The sequence below is a fragment of the Ostrea edulis genome, chromosome 3 (assembly GCF_947568905.1).
Source record: "Ostrea edulis chromosome 3, xbOstEdul1.1, whole genome shotgun sequence".
NCBI lineage: Eukaryota > Metazoa > Mollusca > Bivalvia > Ostreida > Ostreidae > Ostrea > Ostrea edulis.
The window spans coordinates 39725573-39745438 of NC_079166.1; the positions used below are offsets into that span (position 1 = coordinate 39725573).

The following is a 19866-nucleotide window of genomic DNA, read 5'->3' on the forward strand; positions in this document are numbered from 1 at the left end:
TCGTATTAAATAATAACTTATTTAATATCCTTTTCGGTGGCATAAATGAAAAATGATGAATTTATACATGTGCAAGTCAAATGAATTTTAATTTTAATTTTCTGTTTCATAATCATTTGATTGTATACAGATTACATGTATGAGTATTCACAGTTTCTACAATTTTACGTTCTTGCAATAATTTTTTATTAAAAAATCTATTTTTACTTTTTGAATATATGTACTGTATAGAGGGATGATAAATTGCAGTTACAATATTCGCTATATTCATGGTGTAGATAAATCAAAACAGTGATAACTTAAATCTTTTTTTGAAAAATCATGTTTTTATTTATTAATCCTGGCTACCAGAAGATTATATTATGTATATGTATACATAACCATTCGGTAAAGTATAGTTACTTGTTTGAAAGCCCGGCCAACATGAAGATACTGTGTCAAAAAAAAACCATTTGAGTTATGAAGTTGAGGGCATACATGACGTTTCTGACATTTTTTCTAAAATTATATTTTCATCTCTGTATGAAGAGTTCTTGCATGATTTCCAAAATAGGTTTAAATCTTATTGTTTATAAATATTACCATGCTTCGTATATCGGCTTGGTTAACTCAGTGAGATCACCTATCAAGTATAAGCATTAATGCAAGAGTGTTGGGTTCGATCCCGGATTGCATGATCCAAAGATTTTTCGCCACTTCTTTACTACAATAACTTAGTAAGGTTCATACAACTTTTTAGGTCACCTGAGTCACTCATGTGACCTATTGCTATTGGTCTGTGTTCTTCATCGTCCGTTAACAACTTCTTCATAGAAACTAGTGGGCCAATATTGATCAAATTTGGTATGTACAATGTAGCATCTGTAGATGAAGGAGACTGGAAATTGTAAATTCCATGACCCTCCACCCTAAGGGGCCTTGATTTTGGGGTAAAAACTGTACAATTGATGTATTTCTTTAAAAATCTTCTTCTTTACTCCCGAGCATCTAGCAGAGAAAATGAGTATATACATGTAGTAATGATGAGCAAGGAAGCTTCAACCAAAATTGTAAATTTCATGACCCCAGGGTGGGGCCAAATTTGGTATATATTGTTTATGTGTAAAACACTTAGGTGACATCTTCTTTAGTGCTATTGATATTGAAACTAAATGGATATTTAAAAGAGCAGATAGTCCTTTACTAAAATTCTAAATTTGATGATCCCTGGGGTAGGGGTTCTGACCTCAGGGTGGGACCAAACGTAGTATATAGTATTTATTTGTAAGTTTGCTGATACTGTATAAAATCTAAATGCATACTTAGGAATATAGCAAAAAAGGATGTACAAAAAATGGTGAATTTTACAAACCAGGGTTTTGACTCTAGGATGGGTCCAAATTATTGTCATATCTTTTGATGTTTTAATGTTAACACACCTATTATTTAAAGCCTTTCATCAGTGTATGCACTTTTGAGGGCAGTGAAGTTTTAAGAACACATCTAGTTTTATACTGTTGCTGAACATTAGAATTTGATTAGCTTAGATATTCAGAACAGGAAATGTATTCTAGATTTCATAGCCCATGGGAGTAGTGATACTTTTTCATTTGTACTCAGGTGACCGATAATGCCTGTGGGCCTCTTGTTGATGTAATATGTAAGAGCTCATTACTTTACATTTTTACTTGCCACAACTAGGAACTATCAAAATATGTGAACTTTAAAGGAAACCTGGTAATGTACTCCATTTTTTTGGCAAGTGGATTGTACCCGAAATATGTCACAAAAAATCATATATTATTGAGAAATGTTGCAAATTTCCTTATAAAAATGATATTAATCATTAAATCAAGCTTTAACTAATACAAACTGAATGTACATATATTATGTATATCTATTACTAAGAATTTTTATCTTCGATAGCCATGGTTAAATCTTCTCTTCATTTATTTTTAATCTATTCAGTGGATCTGTGACCTTGCTGTTAAATGCAATTTTACATGAAAAATTTGTATTTTCATTGAAAATTGTAAAAGCACCACATGCACAATATACACATGTACCAGTAAATATTATTTGAAAACACAAAATGCTTTTGATCATCAATATATTATTCCTTCTTTTAATCATTTTCTCTATTAATAATTCTTCTATTACTACAGCATTCTCTATTTCTCTTGCACTGATATTAACAATATGAAATACAGAACCTAATAAAATTGCACGAGTGAAAAGAGCAGCTAGTAGTACATCCATGAGTGCTTCATCAATATCATCTACTAGCAGCACAAATGTTACCACTAATGATCCATCTACGACAGTGGCTACCACGACAGCCAGCCCATGTAAGTACATGTATGAACTGTCACATGATATTTCTGTTAGATTTTTACATAAAGCAATTCATTTTCTGTCTGTTTTCATTAGCATTTTTGCCATGTTACATAAATTTGGAAATTGCTCCCCCCCGCACTTCTATTCTTTATATCATATGATGTGATGCAGGAAGATGGGGAGAGAGTGGTAATACCCCATTATAAGGAGACCTGTACATGATTTTATGATCATCCTGTGTTTGTCATCCTTCATGCACACATTTGAACATTTTTGATTTCAGTTCAGAAACCGTGTATCCAATTTTCACCAAAATTGGAGGGGGTAAAAGTTGGAGCATAGAATCTTTTGGGGCTATCTGGATTGGAATCTCTTTTGGTTTTTCTTTTCTCTATTTCTGGATTTAAACACCCCTAGCCCACTCCCCATAGATGTAGAGTAATGATATCTATATTCTGTATATTATAGGGTTATTGAACTTATATTGGTGAATATTCGCACGAGTTGGTTGTAAAAATGCACGAGCTTGCGAGTGCATTTTGACAGCCAACGAGTACCAATATTCACCAATATAAGTTCAATAACCCTTTTATTATATAGCTAAAGTATATAGTTGTTAATTTATATCACTTTTCACTCAAACTACTCCAAAATAGACGAGAATTCATCAATATTGGCAGTGTGCAATAACAGCATGCATTTCTTAACTGTTCAATATTTGACCTGTCATTAATGCATGAAACAAACTGATTTTGTAAATGGGGACATCATAATTTATGTACAGTAAAACATTTTGCTTAAGTAAATATCAAATACCGGCTTTGTCAGATTTGGAGGACCGTCGTCTGCCATTTTGGCTTGTTTACGTCGTTACGGTAACGTCAATATTGAACGCTCATACTCGGATGTTTCGGGCGCATACAATTTACGCAATGCAAAGTTAGCGTTCAATAAATTCTCAGGATATTGAACGCTAACATTCTCTAGATTTTAACGCAGATTTTATATTAGACTATTTATTAGCTATATAATAAAGTGGTTTATTTCATCAGGGAGAAATATGATTTAAAATACATTTCTGTATCCAATTACCCTCTTTGTATGTAAAAAAAAAAAAAAAAGCCAGAAAATGTTGTTTAGAATTAAGGTAGTACTCTACATCGTCATAATGGCTGACTTCCTTTAAAAACATGGATGAAAAAATCGACATCAGCAATACTTTACTTTTCCTTTTCCATTTAAATACATAGCCGAGTAGCTCAGTAGGTTAGAATACCAGCTGCTGAACTGTAGGTCGCAGGTTCGAGTCCAGCAGGGGTTTTAAATTTTTTTTCAGATTACCTTCTACTAAAATTGTAATTTTTGACAAAATAAAGTAAATTTGAAAATTTTCAACTTCAAAATACTGTTGTACATATCCTCCACTATTCATCTACATCAAATTTCTCTGGTGTAGCATATACCTCCTTAAGGTTTCCTGTTGTTTTTCATTCATTTAATTTGCAATAAAAAGTAAAGATGATGAAATCCCTTATTAATTTCAAAATGGTTTTTCATTGGTATCATATTAACAAAGTGTTAAGGGCAGATTTACAGTATTACTGTCAATATTTTTGTCATGAGGTGACAATAACCTTAAATTATCTAATAAATATTTCATTACGAAAACTGTCAATTAGTTGGCCTGATCTAGTATATTTCAAAGGGAGACTGACACCATTTTTTGAATTAGGTTGCATGTTGTTATTATACCCCCCCCCCCAACAAAGTTCAGGGGGGTATATAGGAATCACTCTGTCTGTCTGTCTGTCCGTCCGTCCGTCTGTCTGTGCAGATTCGTGTCCGGGCCATAACTTCTTTGTTCTTTGACTTAGGCATACCATATTTCGCACACAGGTGGATCACCATGAGACGATGTGTCGAGTACCTTCATTACCTCTATATGACCTTGACCCTTGACCTCAAGGTCAAAATTAAAGGTGTTTTTTTTTTACAATGGATTCGTTTCTGGGCCATAACTTCTTTGTTCTTTGACATAGGTATACCATATTTGACACATAAGTGTATCACCATGAGACGATGTGTCATGTACCTTCATGACCTCCATATGACCTTGACCTCAAGGTCAAAATTAAAGGTTTTTGCAATGGATTTGTGTTAGGGCCATGACTTCTTTGTTCTTTGACATAGGTATACCATATTTGACACATGAGTGTATCACCATGAGACGATGTGTCAGGTACCTTCTTGACCTCTATATGACCTTGAACTTTGACCTCAAGGTCAAAATTGATTATAGGGTTTTGACATAGTCATACCATAAGACATGGGTGTATCACCATGAGACTATGTGTCATGTACATTCATGACCTCTTTATGACCTTGACCTTTGATCTCAAGGTCAAAATTATAGGTTTATGCCATGGATTTGTGTTCGGACTATATCTTCCATTTTCTTCTACTAAGGCATACCATATTTTTACACTCAGGAAAGAGGTAATTTATACCTATTAACAACACCCTTTGGGAGATTGGGGTAAGCGGGGGGTATATTCTTAGTGAGCATTGCTCACAGTAACTCTTGGTTAAATAATATATTCACTGCCATTCAGATCCATTCAATACATCTCGGTGAACATGAAATAAGACATTTCACCATTTAACTTTGTATCATAAAATTGTAGCTAAGCCCACAGTGACCATATCTGCTAATCCATCCAGCTCAGTACAATTTGGCACCACTCTGAACATCACAGCCACGGTAACAGCGAACCCCCCGGCCAACACAACAAGATGGCAGAGAAAACCTTTGAATGGTGCATGGTCTAATATCAGTATCAGTGATTCTATGTATGATGGCAGCTCTGACACACCTGCTGCACCTTTACTGGTCATCGCTTCCATTACGTACAGTGAAGACAATGTAGCGTTCCGATGTGTGGTTGGAAATGTGGAGGGGGAGACAACTAGTAATGAGATAACCATAGATGTAACGGGAAGTATGTATTACTTAATGAATATGATTTGAACAAGTAATATATATCAAGTGTTTCAACACACATATTGATTGATTGATTACATGCATCGGTAAATATTAGATATTGCATAGAATAATAAGTTTGCCATTACTATGCCTCACAGCTTATAGAGTGCAAACTGCCCTAATAAAATCAACCAGTTATCATTATGAATTGTTCAAAAATATCTCTCAGTCTTTAAATGTATCAATGACTATCTACTACATGTATGAAATAAAAGCTCATTTTACAGTACTGTCCAAGGGTAGATCATTTGAATTTGATGTTCCCTATATTTTCCAATTAGGCAGGAATTTATGTCCTCATATTAACATATACATGTAGTACTTTTTTGTAAGTCTTTCAGTGAAACACAGACATTAACCTGTGAAACACAGACATTAACCTGTGAAACATACACATTAACCTGTGAAACACACATATTAACCTAAACACACATATTAACCTTTAAGGCAAAAACACACTCTTCAATGGGCAATGTGTAAATGTTCCTTGAAATAAGTTCATCTGATAACTGATAAACAGCATTTTGTGAACAGAATACATTGTATATATATTTATATATATATATATATATATATATATATATTTATATATATATATATATATATATATATATATATATATATATATATACATATACACACATTTAAAAAATATGAAAAGAAAACACAGAAATCCTCCGTAAAGCTTTAACGCTTTCATTACATCTTCAGAAGCTTTACAAAAATGTATACATAGCAGTATCATAGTAACAGTGATTATGACGTCAAAGTAAGTGGAATGTTAAATGTCTATATTGTGACGTCATGGATAATGTACAACAATGATCTGGAAAAAGTACGGGAAAATCATAGGCAATTATAAAAGACTATTAAGTTTTGGCTTTAGAATACCAATGAAATGTTTTTCTTTTTCCCGTCTCTGAATAGCACTGGCACATCTGAGTTTATAAAATGGGAAAATGTTAAATCGTTTTTTACCACACGTTTCCAGGTGTGCACTTAACTGGATTTGTCTGTATTCAGGTGTACTGATGTGCTGCTTATGTACACGTACACGGGCACGGAGAGTGTTGCCAGTTTCACCAATGTAATATTCCTTGCATCCAGGACATGTGATGGCGTATATGACATCCTTTGTATCGCATGACATGTTAGCATTAACTTTAAATTCTCGTCCGTTAAAATTATAACTGGTCCCTTCTGTAATGTAGTCACATGTACCGCATCGAGGGTCCATACACTTTGACACTGTATAAGTACGGTCATCTAATTGGGAGGAACAAAGTATTCTCTTAAGATTTTTGGGCTGGCGTTTACTGCTAATAAAACGACAGTTCTTGTATATGCCTTTTGTTTGTTCATCTTCTCTAAGTAGCCTGTTTAATTCATAAACGATTGAATTGATGTTTTGATTTCTCGGATTATGAGTATGTACAAATGGTATTATTTCTCCGTCATTAGCACATCGTGTGTTTGAAAATAACTGTATCCTATCGCACTCCTTAGCCTTCATTATTCCATCGTCTACAAGTTGTTCTGGGTATTTTTGGCTTGATAAATACAATTTTAATTCCTCCAAGCGAATATCCCTCGTATCGATATTGCTGACAATGGTACAAATCCTTCTTGCGAGATTATATGGTATAGCTGTTTTAGTATGGTGGGGATGGCACGATCCGAAATGCAGGTATTGGTGTGTATCTGTGGGCTTATAATAAATATCCGTATTTAAGCTGGTATTTTCTTTTAATATAAGAACGTCAAGAAATGGCATTTGCGTATCATCTGTTTCCATCGTGAATTTGATATCCGAGTTCATTTGGTTTAGTAGATCGTAAAACTCCGATAACTTAGCGACATCATCATACCACAAGATAAAACAATCATTTAAATATCTCTTCCATATAGACTGTATATTATTTGCAAATTCTGCCCCCCACAACGTACATAGTTGATCATGTAACTTATGTTCTAGATAACCTAGGGTTAATGTTGCATAGGTAGGTGTGACTTTTTTCCCCATTGCAGTTCCCTTAGTTTGGAGGTAATGATGGTCGGAAAAAGCAAACGAGTTGTTGTCTAGAACTAATTTTAGTGCTTCTAAAATAAAATCCTCTTGGAATCTGTCATTAAGTACATCGGGATATTTTTCCATCCAGAATTTTACTGCTTCCAATCCTAATTCTGTAGGAATATTAGTATATAAACTAATAACATCCAGAGTGACAAGTGTTTAGTGTTGGAGGTGATCTGAGTAGGTAATTGATTTATAAAATCTAGATCGTCTCTTACAAAGCTGGGTACTTTTTGGCAATATGATTTTAAAAGTATATCCAATAAATGACTCAGTCTCTGCGTTGAACAGTTTGGTCCTCCTACTGTGGGTCTGAAGGATAAGTCAGCTGGATCCAGACAAGTAATACATACACTATTTTAATTTGCTATGGCATCCTTAATAATTTTAGACTTGTGAACTTTAGGTAAACCATAGAATTGACTCTTTCGGAATTCCAAGTTTGTCAGGTAGTCCTGTTCTTTATCTGTTAAACCTTCCGATAGTGGTCCATATACTAGATTTTTAATTTTTGTAATGGTTTTCTTCTCATGACAATTGTGTAGTCTATCATAAAAATTGTTGTCTTGTAACATTTGTAAAATATTATTTTTGTAGAAATCCTTATTCATTAAGACAACTTTAAAGACCCAACTTTAAGTTAACGCCCCCAAATTTTACTTGTGTGGTGATCAATGATAAGCCACTGGTCAATCAAACTTTTAACAATAGAGCTTAGGTTGATTGACGTTTGCAGAGACTGTGGTCTACTGCTACCTGAGAAAGATGTTTTGATAACAATCATGGCTAATGATGACCAGCAGTCTTTAGATCTCAAGGAAAGCCCCAGTATACCTGAGTTTTGATAGCATTGACTCGCACCTAGAATATTTTAATGGCTAACGTCCCCTACACAATGCAATTTATCATTGTATTTTCTCTCTCCATCTATATACATGTATTATAGATTAAACAATCAGAAATCAACAATAATAATAATAATAATAATAAAAACAAACAAACATAAGGTATTGGAATATTTTCTATTAATGATTTATTATGACTCTTTATTGTTGCAGCACATCAACATGTAATGGTTATATTGCCCATGCGTAAAACTGTTACAGTAGTAAAAAAAATTGTTTCTGTTTGGGATACCACATGGATTATAAATTACACAATCAGAAATCAAACCATAGTAAAATAGCATAAACAAGTAATTGAGATTTATCTATTCATAATTTATCATGGCTTTATATTTATAAAGGGAGAGAGAGAGAGAGAGAAATGTGTAAAACTAGCAATAATAAAGATAGATGAAATAATATGGCATGACAATAGTGTTGCATACGTATGACAATAATTACTCATTTAGTCAATGATTGAGAGTAAGGGAGAGAGAAGGGGGGGGGGGTAGATTAGTTATGTGTCAGCTTCTGTTTGGGATACCATCGTTACACAAACACTCCGTCCACAGAAACCCTACAGACGGCCCATATTGAGGGGTATCTTGATCATTCTTCATTTGGTTATACATGTACACAGATCTACTTGGATTTATTCATTCTCTCGAAACATGGATATTTTACCTACTACACCCACAACACCGCGAACTCCCAGGACACCGAAAACGCCGGGTAATATTATATTTAGGAAATTATTTATATACGATATATAACATTTTAATTTGAAGTTTTGAAAAGCACAGGTTTAGAAATGGGCAAAACCTGTTATCTGCAATACATAAATATGACCAAGTTTGAAGGTTTACGGGAAATAGAAATGCAGTATGCATGTAGGTAGAAATTTTATTTATTCATTTATTTTTCTTTTTTGCACAAATCAAGACACTATGCATAATTTGTGATAACCTGAGAAGTTTCCTGTGTATATCATAAAAATATTCACAACAACTGATCTCTTGGCCAGGTAAATAACATTGACCATGGATAAGCTCTGCCCACATTCAGTGATCTGTGAAGAAACCATATGGTGTTTTTTTTTTTGGTCTTTAATTGCCTTTGATTTTCCCTGTACTTTTTCCAGATCATTGTTGTACATTATCCATGACGTCACAATATAGACATTTAACGTTCCACTTACTTTGACGTCATAATCACTGTTACTATGATACTGCTATGTATACATTTTTGTAAAGCTTCTGAAGATGTAATGAAAGCGCTAAAGCTTTACGGAGGATTTCTGTGTTTTCTTTTCATATTTTTTAAATATATATATATAAAGGGATAGAGATGGAGATCGATTGATTACATTCATCAGTAAAAAATAAATATTGATTAGAATGATATGTTTGCCTCACAGCTTACAGAGTGCAAACTACCCCAGTTATTCAACCAGGTATCATTAAAATTGGTCAAAAATGTCATTCAGTCTTTAGATGGATTCAGCACATCCTGGAATAGGTACACTTTTAGAATGACTAAATTTTCTATAATACTGATAATAATGCTGAGTGCACTCCACATTTAGGTCAGAAATGTGAGATTTACACACACACATAATTATACACATGCACATGAAGGATCAATGACTGTCTTCTAAAAAGGTAAAAGATGGTTTTACAGTACTACCCAAGGGTAGATCACTCTAAGTTCAAAGATATACACAGCATTTCATTCCTTTCTTTTATAAAAATTATTTCATTGGTAAGTGAATTTGATGTTCCCTATATTTTCCAATTTGGCGGGAATAAATGTCCTCATTTTAACATGTACTGTTTTGACATAACCTAGCTGGGAGGCAAAAACACAAGTACTGTTTTTGTAAACAATATATATATATATATATATATATATATATATATATATATATATATATATTCATTTAGATCTTTCCATGGTGTCTGTAACACCCAGTGGACCTGTCCAGCTTCCTTATAATACTACATTGACACCAGCATTGGTGGCAACAATCACTAATGGATCAAACACAGAACCAGCAAAAGAGGTTAGATGGATAAAGATAAGGAGCGGGAGTGAAGTACTTATCGATATAAGTAGCTCTAAATATTTAGGAAGTACTCTGTTACCGAATCCTCAACTGATGATCAACAATGCAGTCTTTGGAGATGAGGCAGAATATCAGTGTCAGGCCAGGAATGCTGAGGGATGGGGAGCAAGTAATAAAGTGTCCGTAGATGTCACTGGAGGTTAGTATCTTATACATGATGTGTGGCATTCTTAAGAAGTAACTACTTATTCCTTATTAGAATGAACATTTGTGATAATTCATCTGAATCATCTATCCTGAAAGTATTGCTTGTGTTTGTTAAGTATTAAAAGTCCTTTAGAGAATAACACTTGTGATTTTACGCTTCTGTGTTGAATGTTTTCTGTACATAGTGTACAGGTACTCGCATAATATAAGAAATTGTTAGAATGTGAAGACTTAGTGTGAATAGATCTTACAAACATGATATTTCAGGGGAGCTTACTGTATTGATGCTGAATAATGATTTATCTACATCAATTATATGCACGCACACAATATAAGGAATTCACATTAAGTAAGGTAACCTTAATATTTCAGGCACACTTACTGTTACAATTGGTTCAAATGTCACGGAAAAGATCGGCGAGAGTGTCACAATATCCTGTACGTTTACTGGTCCTGAGATTAGCCAAATCACATGGAAGAAGGGAGGTGCTGATTTATCTATTGATGGTACAAAATACACAGGATCTACAACTAACTCGACTTCTCTGATCATAAACAACCTGGTATTACAGGACGCTGGCCAGTATCAGTGTACGGCATCTAACCCCGGAGGGACTTACGCAAGTCCTCGCAGTGCAACACTCACTGTCATAAGTAAGACTAATTTACCTCTCATTGATAGTATTTATATAAGCTATTTAAATTATGACTGAATGCATTATCTAGTTATTGTAGACACCATTGAAGGGCATATATACATAATTATGAATAATTTGACCAAATCATGAATACCTCCGTCAGTGCTGTGTTAATGCTTTATTATACAGAGTGGCCAACTTATGAATTCCTCTAATTTGTTATTAATTGAAAGTAGACAAATATGGTCAATAATTAGCAATTGGCAATTTTTCTCATCATGGATAGATATTGCACTTACATTTTGTCACAACCTTCCTCTCAGAGAAATAAATAATCAGTTCACATGTCAGATCGATTGGTGCACGTTGACCTACTTGAAGGCTTTTATATTCAGAATATGTATCTTATCAATTCAGAATGCATAATGTGCTTACTGGTATGTGCGTATGTTGTACCGTTTGTGGTGCTCTTGTTTTTACTTGAAATCTTATTCTTGCAGATCGACAGTTTCAAGACGTCTGCAATGCGAGTCTCCCTTGTGATGACAGTAAGGAATTAGAGTGTTCCCAGTCTACTGGGCGGTGTGTCTGTAAAGGGACGTTTTATCATAACAACAACCTATGCCATTCAAGTAAGTTAATTTAAATAATTCCAGAAAAAAATTCCTTCTATGGCTTACAAATTTTGCAGGTTTAGTCTATTGGTAATCTGAGCTGCTTTACCGCTATGTTTGATTATTTACTTGTATACATGTATGTAATCACTGTCATTGTTGTTCATCACCCATGATACATGTATATTTACATTTATCTATTTACAAATCTAATTTACAAATTTACAAATGTTTTGGGCCCTTAGTCCAGTCATTCTAGCCAAAAATATAGCGTAACCTCAAACTAATTGCAACAGAAATGGGTTTTTTGTTTTGTTTTTTTTTTGTTTTTTTTTTTTCATGCTTTATTTTTAGACATTTACAATTACATCTACATAGATGATCTCACACACAAAATCACACACGCATACAATATCTTCCATACAAAAACTTTCTACATGAACTAGTATTTGACAGCTAGGCATAATTTAAAGGACTGGTATTGAAAATATACATATCAACAAAATGATACTAAAAGTAATGATAACAAATATAACATATAAAGCTTTGGTTTTTCATCACTTGTAATAAACAATATCATATATTGACCATTTAGTAAATATTTTGGATTTGCATCCAAACACATTTTCACAGTATTTTTCCATTTTTCTGTAGTACTTAAATAAATTCACTGCCTCAGAAAATTTTGGCCTGATTCCTTGTGATCTGGAATAATATATGAACTTTTTTGATACTAATAAAAGAAAATTTTCTAAACAGCTTCCTTCTGTATTACCAAGTAAGACACAGAAATGTTTTTGTTTTCAAACGGTGAGTCAAGGTATGCTCTAGCGTATTTAAAAAATCGAGAGAACAAAACAAAGGGGAAACGTGTATTTTGGGGGCAAAATAGTACATTTTGATAAAAAAATCACCGAAAACCGGGAATTATCATTTATCTTCACATATGAAATAAATGAAAGAAACACAATTGCTATAATTAGCGGGAATGGTGTTAACATTCACAAACTACTTTATTCATACCAAACTTTCAAATGAATGCATTTTTTTATGAGGCGTAATGCCTTGTTTTGGACGAAAAATCGATGAAAATGAGAAGAGTTAAATAATATGAAACTCGGAAACATTGATTCTGGCACAAAATGAGATACTATTTATATGAGACAGTTAAAGAAGTGATAATTAATTGATAAAAATTATTCAACAGTTTGAAATTTTAAAATCATGAGTGTATCAGTGGCGGATTTAAGGGGGCGCATCCGGCCTCCCCTAAAATTTTCAAAATTAAGGTAAATCGTGGTCTTTTGTTTAGAAAAATGTAAACGATAAAAGAAGCGATAAATTCTTCCATTCTCAGAGAAATAAATGATAAAATGTTTTGATTTATTTAATTACTTTTATTGGGAGAACTTGCATCCCCCCGCAAAAAAAAAAAACCCTTAAAATTTGCGTCATTTTATTAATTTCACTTTATCATGAATGACAGAAAATAGTAAAAATAACTACTTAGGAGACATATTTCAAGCCCTATAAAATCTGTAAAATCCAGGAGCTCAAGGTGGCCCACAGACCCCCTGCTTTATAAACTTGCGCCCCCCCCCCCAACCGCAATTCCTGGATCTGCCCCTGTGTATGATCCCGTAATCATGTTTGCTTTGTTCGATTGTTTGTCAGTCCGCAAAATGTTTAACTTTGGCCGTAACATTTGAATGGTAAATGACAGTATTTTCATATTTCATATGTGTATTCTTTGCGACAAAACCTTTATATGGTACCAAACATTTTGACATTGTGACCTTGATAATTGACCTACTTTTCGTGACCTTGGGGACAAAACTTGCTTAGGGTTTTGGGATTTGCTTACCAGTTCGAAAATTCATGCTACATGTTTAGCGATAAATTGAATCGGGTGCATGCAAATTAGCCGGGACGAGGGTATTGTTTTTGACCATTCCTCATTTCTTTCTCTACAAATATCTATAAGTTTCTTTGAGAAATCTACAGTTCGGATAGAAAAGCCATTAACACCACGTTTCCTATCAGAAAATTTGCACAAAACATACAGTTCTTGTCAAAGTAAAAAGTATGTGTTGTTGAGCGAAGATCGCGACTTGATTCATGATTAAGACTTGTAAATTTAGACACCAAATTTTCATTTTAAAAAACAATTATTGTATTGGGATTAGTGTAGTCACGTCGACAATTTTGATGCACTCTTTTGCCACACATTGTTACAGTAAGTCAGTAATTATAGTGACATACATGTACATCATTTCGCATGATTAAAATGCGAATTCAAAACACCCGATCCATCGGACCTATATGTCACTTTGATAAAGAAATAATAGCAATACAAAGACAATAATTATGCATAGTGTTTTCTGTAAATCAAAGAATGCCTGTAAATTTAAGCGGAATGTATAAACTGGGTGGTTTGCCGAGGGAAATTTGTTAATAAAAAGTAATACAATCTAAGGTGACATACACAATGTGGGGTACAACAAGTAGTAAAAAATCTGTTCTGATTAAGTATGCAGTACAAGATAGTAAAATGTGACTCTCACCTCCTGCACAATCTATTAAAAGTGATTGATTGTATGGTGTTTAACGCCCCTCTCGAGAATTTTTCACTCATATGGAGACGTCACCATTGCTGGTGAAGGGCTGCAAAATTTAGGTCTATATACTTGGCGTTTATGGCCTTTGAGCAGGGAGGGATCTTTATCATGCCACACCTGCTGTAACACGGGGCCTCGATTTTTTAGGTCTCATCCGAAGGGCCCCCTATTTATTCCACATACCCCCCCCCCTCCCCTCATATTCTGTCTTCTAATTCCTCTCCTTTGTATCGCCCCGTTTCTATTCTAATTGGAAGTATACCACATCTTCATAGTGCAAATAAAGATCTTGGATATTTTGGAATGCTCATGGAAAATTCATTTTCTGTTCTAAAATTTGTTTTAATATCTTTATATAAACATAACTTAAGATTTGATTTACTTTTAAATGTACTAGCCACTACTTCTTATTATGAAGCAACTTGTTCTCAAATTACCAGTGTTACACAATAGTAACCTATTTTCTTCAGAATTTAAAGATTCAAATAATGACTTCATTTGTGATGTCCATTTTGACTTATTATATTGATTCGCATATGTTTAGTAATGTTGTCCATTGATAGATGATTCCAGCCACGTAGAGTTTACCACTGACACTGTGTCAGTGGTAAGAAATCTTCCATCCGAATTTGCCATGTAGTGCAGGTAAAAAAATGAATCTGTGATTATGACGAAGTGCTCGATTCTAAACCATCTCAATATTGTGGTAGTTTTGGAGACCCCATACTTCACTACAATAGTTTAAAATGAGCTACACAAATTAAGAAAAATTTTCGAAAGTTGAAATTCTTATGTCTTTTTAAAAACGAATTTTCGAGACCATTCTTCCCAATGCACGACCACCAGCTTTCGATGGAATATACAAGTTACAATGAAGTCATTTCTGTTCACTCTTATGCTCCCTTTTTTCTTAGTTGCACAAAATTTTGACTATCACCAAGAAATATATAGCAAAATCAAGTTTTCTATCACTACCTGAAAATTAAAAAGTCGATGCAATTCGCTTGTGAGGGACAAATGCCTAATGCTTGTAAAACATTTGATTTTACTAGATCAGCTGGAAATTATTCTCATGTACTGTATGTACAATTAGAAGCTAAGTTCTAGGTCGCTCGTGTCATGGCCACATCAAACCTAAGATGTGATTACTCTTTCACCAAACACACGACATTTCGAAGTGAAAATCACGGGTCTTTCGGATATGACCTTAAAAACGGAGATCCCGTGTCGCGACATATGTTGGCACGTTAAAGAATCATTACACGTGGTATTTCACCTACATCTGCCTGGTGATGTCTCAATATAAGTTAAAGATTCTCGACGGAGCGCAAACAAACAACCAAACATTACATAAACATTTGAAGGAATATTAATTGATAAGAGATAAACAGGATATAGGGCTCACGGCGGGTGTGACCGGTCGACAGGGGATGCTTACTCCTCCTAGGCACCTGATCCCACCTATGGTGTGTTCAGAGGTCCGTGTTTGCCCAACTATCTATTTTGTATTGCTTGTAGGAGTTATGAGATTGATCACTGTTCGTTATCTGCACCTTACGTTAATGTTGTTCTTATGTATTTGCGACATTTAGCGCTAAACATGAACTAATGGCAAAAACTGCTTTCCATACTTTTTAGCTCACCTGAACCGAAGGTTCAAGTGAGCTTTTCTGATCGCTTTTTGTCCGTCGTCTGTCCGTCCGTCTGTCTGTCCGTCTGTCTGTTAAACTTTTCACATTTTCGACTTCTTCTCCAGAACCACTGGGCCAATTTCAACCAAACATGGCCAAAAGCATCCTTGGGTGAAGGGCTTTCAAGTTTGTTCAAATGAAGGGCCATGTCCCTTTCAAAGGGGAGATAATCACAAAAATGCAAAAATAGGGTGGGGTCATTTAAAAATCTTCTTCTCAAGAACCACTGGGCCGGAAGAGCTGAAATTTACCTGAAAGCTTCCTGACATATTGCAAATTCAAGTTTGTTCAAATCATGGGCCCCGGTGGTAGGATGGGGCCCCAAGGGGGGATCAAAGTTTTACATACAAATATATAGGGGAAAACTTTAAATATCTTCTTTTCAAGAACCACTAAGCCAGAAAAGCTGAGATTTACATGAAAGCTTCCTGACATAATGCAGATTCAAGTTTGTTCAAATCATGGGCCCCTGGGGTTGAATGGGGCCACAATAGGGGATCAAAGTTTTACATACAAATATATAGGAAAAATCTTTAAAATTCTTCTTCTCAAGAACCACTGAGCCAGAAAAGCTGATTTTTACATGAAAACTTTCTGACATAGTGCAGATTCAAGTTTGTTCAAATCATGGCCCCCGGGGATAAGATGGGGCCCCAAGGGGGGATCAAAGTTTTACACACAAATATATAGGGAAAAACTTTAAAAATCTTATTCTCAAGAACCACTAAGCCAGAAAAGCTGAGATTTACATGAAAGCTTCCTGACATAATGCAGATTCAAGTTTGTTCAAATCATGGGCTCCGGGGGTTGGATAGGGCCACAAGGGGGATCAAAGTTTTACATACAAATATATAGGAAAAATCTTCTTCTCAAAAACCACTGAACCAGAAAAGCTGATTTTTACATGAAAACTTTCTGACATAATGCAGATTCAAGTTTGTTCAAATCATGGCCCCCATGGGTAGGATGGGGCCACAAGGGGGATCAAAGTTTTACATACAAATATATAGTTAAAAAAAATTTCTCAATAACCACTGAGTCAGAAAAGCTGATATTTACAAGAAAACTTTCTGACATAGTGCAGATTCAAGTTTGTTCAAATCATGGCCCCCTGGGGGGTAGGATGGGGCCACAAGTGGGGGGGGGTCAAAGTTTTACATACAAATATAGGAAAAAGCTTTAAAAATCTTCTTCTCAAGAACCATTGGGCCAAAGAAGTTGACATTTACATGAAAGCTTTCTGACATAGTGTAGATTCAAGTTTGCAAAGGGTAGTTTGGGCCATAATAGGGACTAAGGTTTTACATGCAAATATATATGGAAAGTCTTCAGATCAGACATGGGGTCAATTACATTCAAAGTCATCGATTATAATTACAGATTACATTGAAATTTATGATTACAATTACAGTTACAATTACATCTATTTTGAAATGTAATTGATTATAATTACAATTACTTAGAAAAGTAATCAATTACAATTACAGATTACTTTTAGATACTTTTGCTGAGCAAAGCTTTATCTTTACTACCGCAAGGGTCCTACAATTGAAAACATAACAACTGTAAACATTTTTTATCATAACTTTATCTTAAAGTTATCTTATTTAGCTGTTATTTGTCTCATAATTAAAACCCACATATTATAAATATTCCAGGTGACATGTCACACTCTAGGGAACTTAGAAAATAGCACCCAGTTTTCAGTGCACAAGTCGTTTGTTTAGTATCTGTCAATTAGTAGAATTGCACTATGTCTGAATTCCAAGAAAGACAACCATGAGGTTTCTGTTTCTTTTTCATTAATGTAATAAAAGGTGTATAAAACCTTCATCTTCCGATAGCCATTTTTGTTGTTGTTTTTGTTTTGTGGTTATGAAGGTTGGATTACCCCATCAGGAAATTTAATCAAACATTAAAACTTGATAAAACAACGGTGAAATCTATAGGCTGTTCCAAAAACAAATATGGGGGAGGGGTACATGGCCTGTTTTTTTTTCAACTGAAAGAAGAAAAATCTATTCTACAACAGTGAATCTGAAAATTGCATGAAAGCCTTTTAATATAAAATTCAGATAGCAGCCATTAACAGCCATCATGAGATCAAAGCATTCTCTGATGATCAATCTATTGAAGCCAATTTTTGTTTTGACTGTCCCTTCACTAGCATTTGTAATGTATATAATAAAAGGACATCTGTTAATATTTTGACTAAAACTAAAACAGGAAAACATTAATTTCAATAATTTTCCCTTTAGTTTCCATAATGATATGGTTTCATGCACCTTTAAATTAGGGAATTTTTTTGTAAAATAAAAATATAAAACATATAGAATGAAATAAATTAATAAATGCATCTGATTTAAATGAATAAGATATCAAGAAATAATATTTATAAAAAAATCTTTAGAAGAAAACTCGTTGATAATTAAAAAAAACAAAACATGAAAAATATACAAAATTAATGAAAGTAATCAAAAAAGTAATCTAAAAATAATCATGATTACAGAGTAAAATTAATGTAATCGATTACAATTACATGTAATTTAAAAAGTACACAATTACAGATTACATTCGATTACATGGAAAACTGTAATCGATTACAGCCGATTACAGATTACGATTACCCGATCTCTGCTTCAGATATGGGCCAAGGTGACTCAGGTGAGCGATGTGGCCCATGGGCCTCTTGTTTGTTGTTGTTAGTGACCTCGGGCTTACATATTGATATGATATTTTTGTTTTGGAGAGAAGCTAGAGTCTAATATTTTATATTTTTCAAATTGTAGTTCTTTGATTGTATGATCACATGGTTTTAAATGCTTTGGAACCGATGTCTGTAAGAATCAGACATAATATGGATAGTATAGATTGAATATAGTATAACATTGAACTTCATTAATTTGCTTTTAAACAAAGTTATTTTTTTCCGCATGAAAATGTAATTAGGGGTAAAAATTTAGCACATCGCTGAAACAAACTAGTATTTTAGAGGATAGAATTGACTTACCAGTATATATGCAGTACTACAAAGAGCGTCTACACAACTTCAATTATCTCCCTTGTAAACTCTTCTGCGTCTATGGAAGCCGTGCCGTAACAAAAGTTTATTCTATGAAACTGTGCTAATTTAAATTAGCAAATCGATGACTTTCCCCTCTCTCGATTTTTCTCGATTTTTTTATATGACCATTATAAGCATATTCTACAACAAGTTTAGCAAAAACCATTTCTGTTGCAATTAGTTTGAAGTAAAACAGTAGAATGACTGGACTACCTGTCGGGAATACAATAGGGACTAAGGTTTTACATGCAAATAAATATGGAAAGTCTTCAGATATGGGCCAAGATGACTCAGGTGAGCAATGTGGCCTATGGGCCTCTTGTTTTATGAAAACTTATAGATTTTTACCTCTTACATTGTATATTTATTGTTTCTCATTTCAAAAATTCTCATTAGAAATTGACCCAGCTTGGATAACAACATGTTATCTTTGTTTGACGTAAGCCACAGAAAGTTTTCTTTACTTGACAAATTTAAAAGGTTTGTTACCATATTATAATATATTTAGAAATATTTTGGAAAAAAGGTCTGCCTTTCACTTGTATATAAAGGACAATCAATAAGTGAGTGTATCTCATCTTCCACACAATTCATGTCACACATATTGCAAATTCTTTTGTTTCTCTCAAGTATAACTCTTTAGTCCCCTACC

At 34.0% G+C, this 19866-nt stretch overlaps 2 protein-coding genes across 3 annotated transcripts in view; one reads left to right on the top strand and one right to left on the bottom strand.

Annotated features, from left to right (window-relative positions):
* The window catches only part of LOC125673160 (titin-like), a 268458-nt gene that overhangs the window by 186788 nt on the left and 61804 nt on the right, over window positions 1-19866 (top strand). For both annotated transcript variants that reach the window (XM_056160692.1, XM_056160693.1), the window contains exons 12-15: window positions 5001-5315; window positions 10261-10581; window positions 10962-11243; window positions 11728-11859. In XM_056160692.1, the coding sequence (XP_056016667.1) occupies window positions 5001-5315; window positions 10261-10581; window positions 10962-11243; window positions 11728-11859 (1050 nt within the window). The remainder of the gene's footprint in view (window positions 1-5000; window positions 5316-10260; window positions 10582-10961; window positions 11244-11727; window positions 11860-19866) is intronic.
* Window positions 1-19866, bottom strand: part of LOC125673175 (uncharacterized) — a 333899-nt gene that overhangs the window by 61527 nt on the left and 252506 nt on the right. The window lies entirely within an intron of this gene.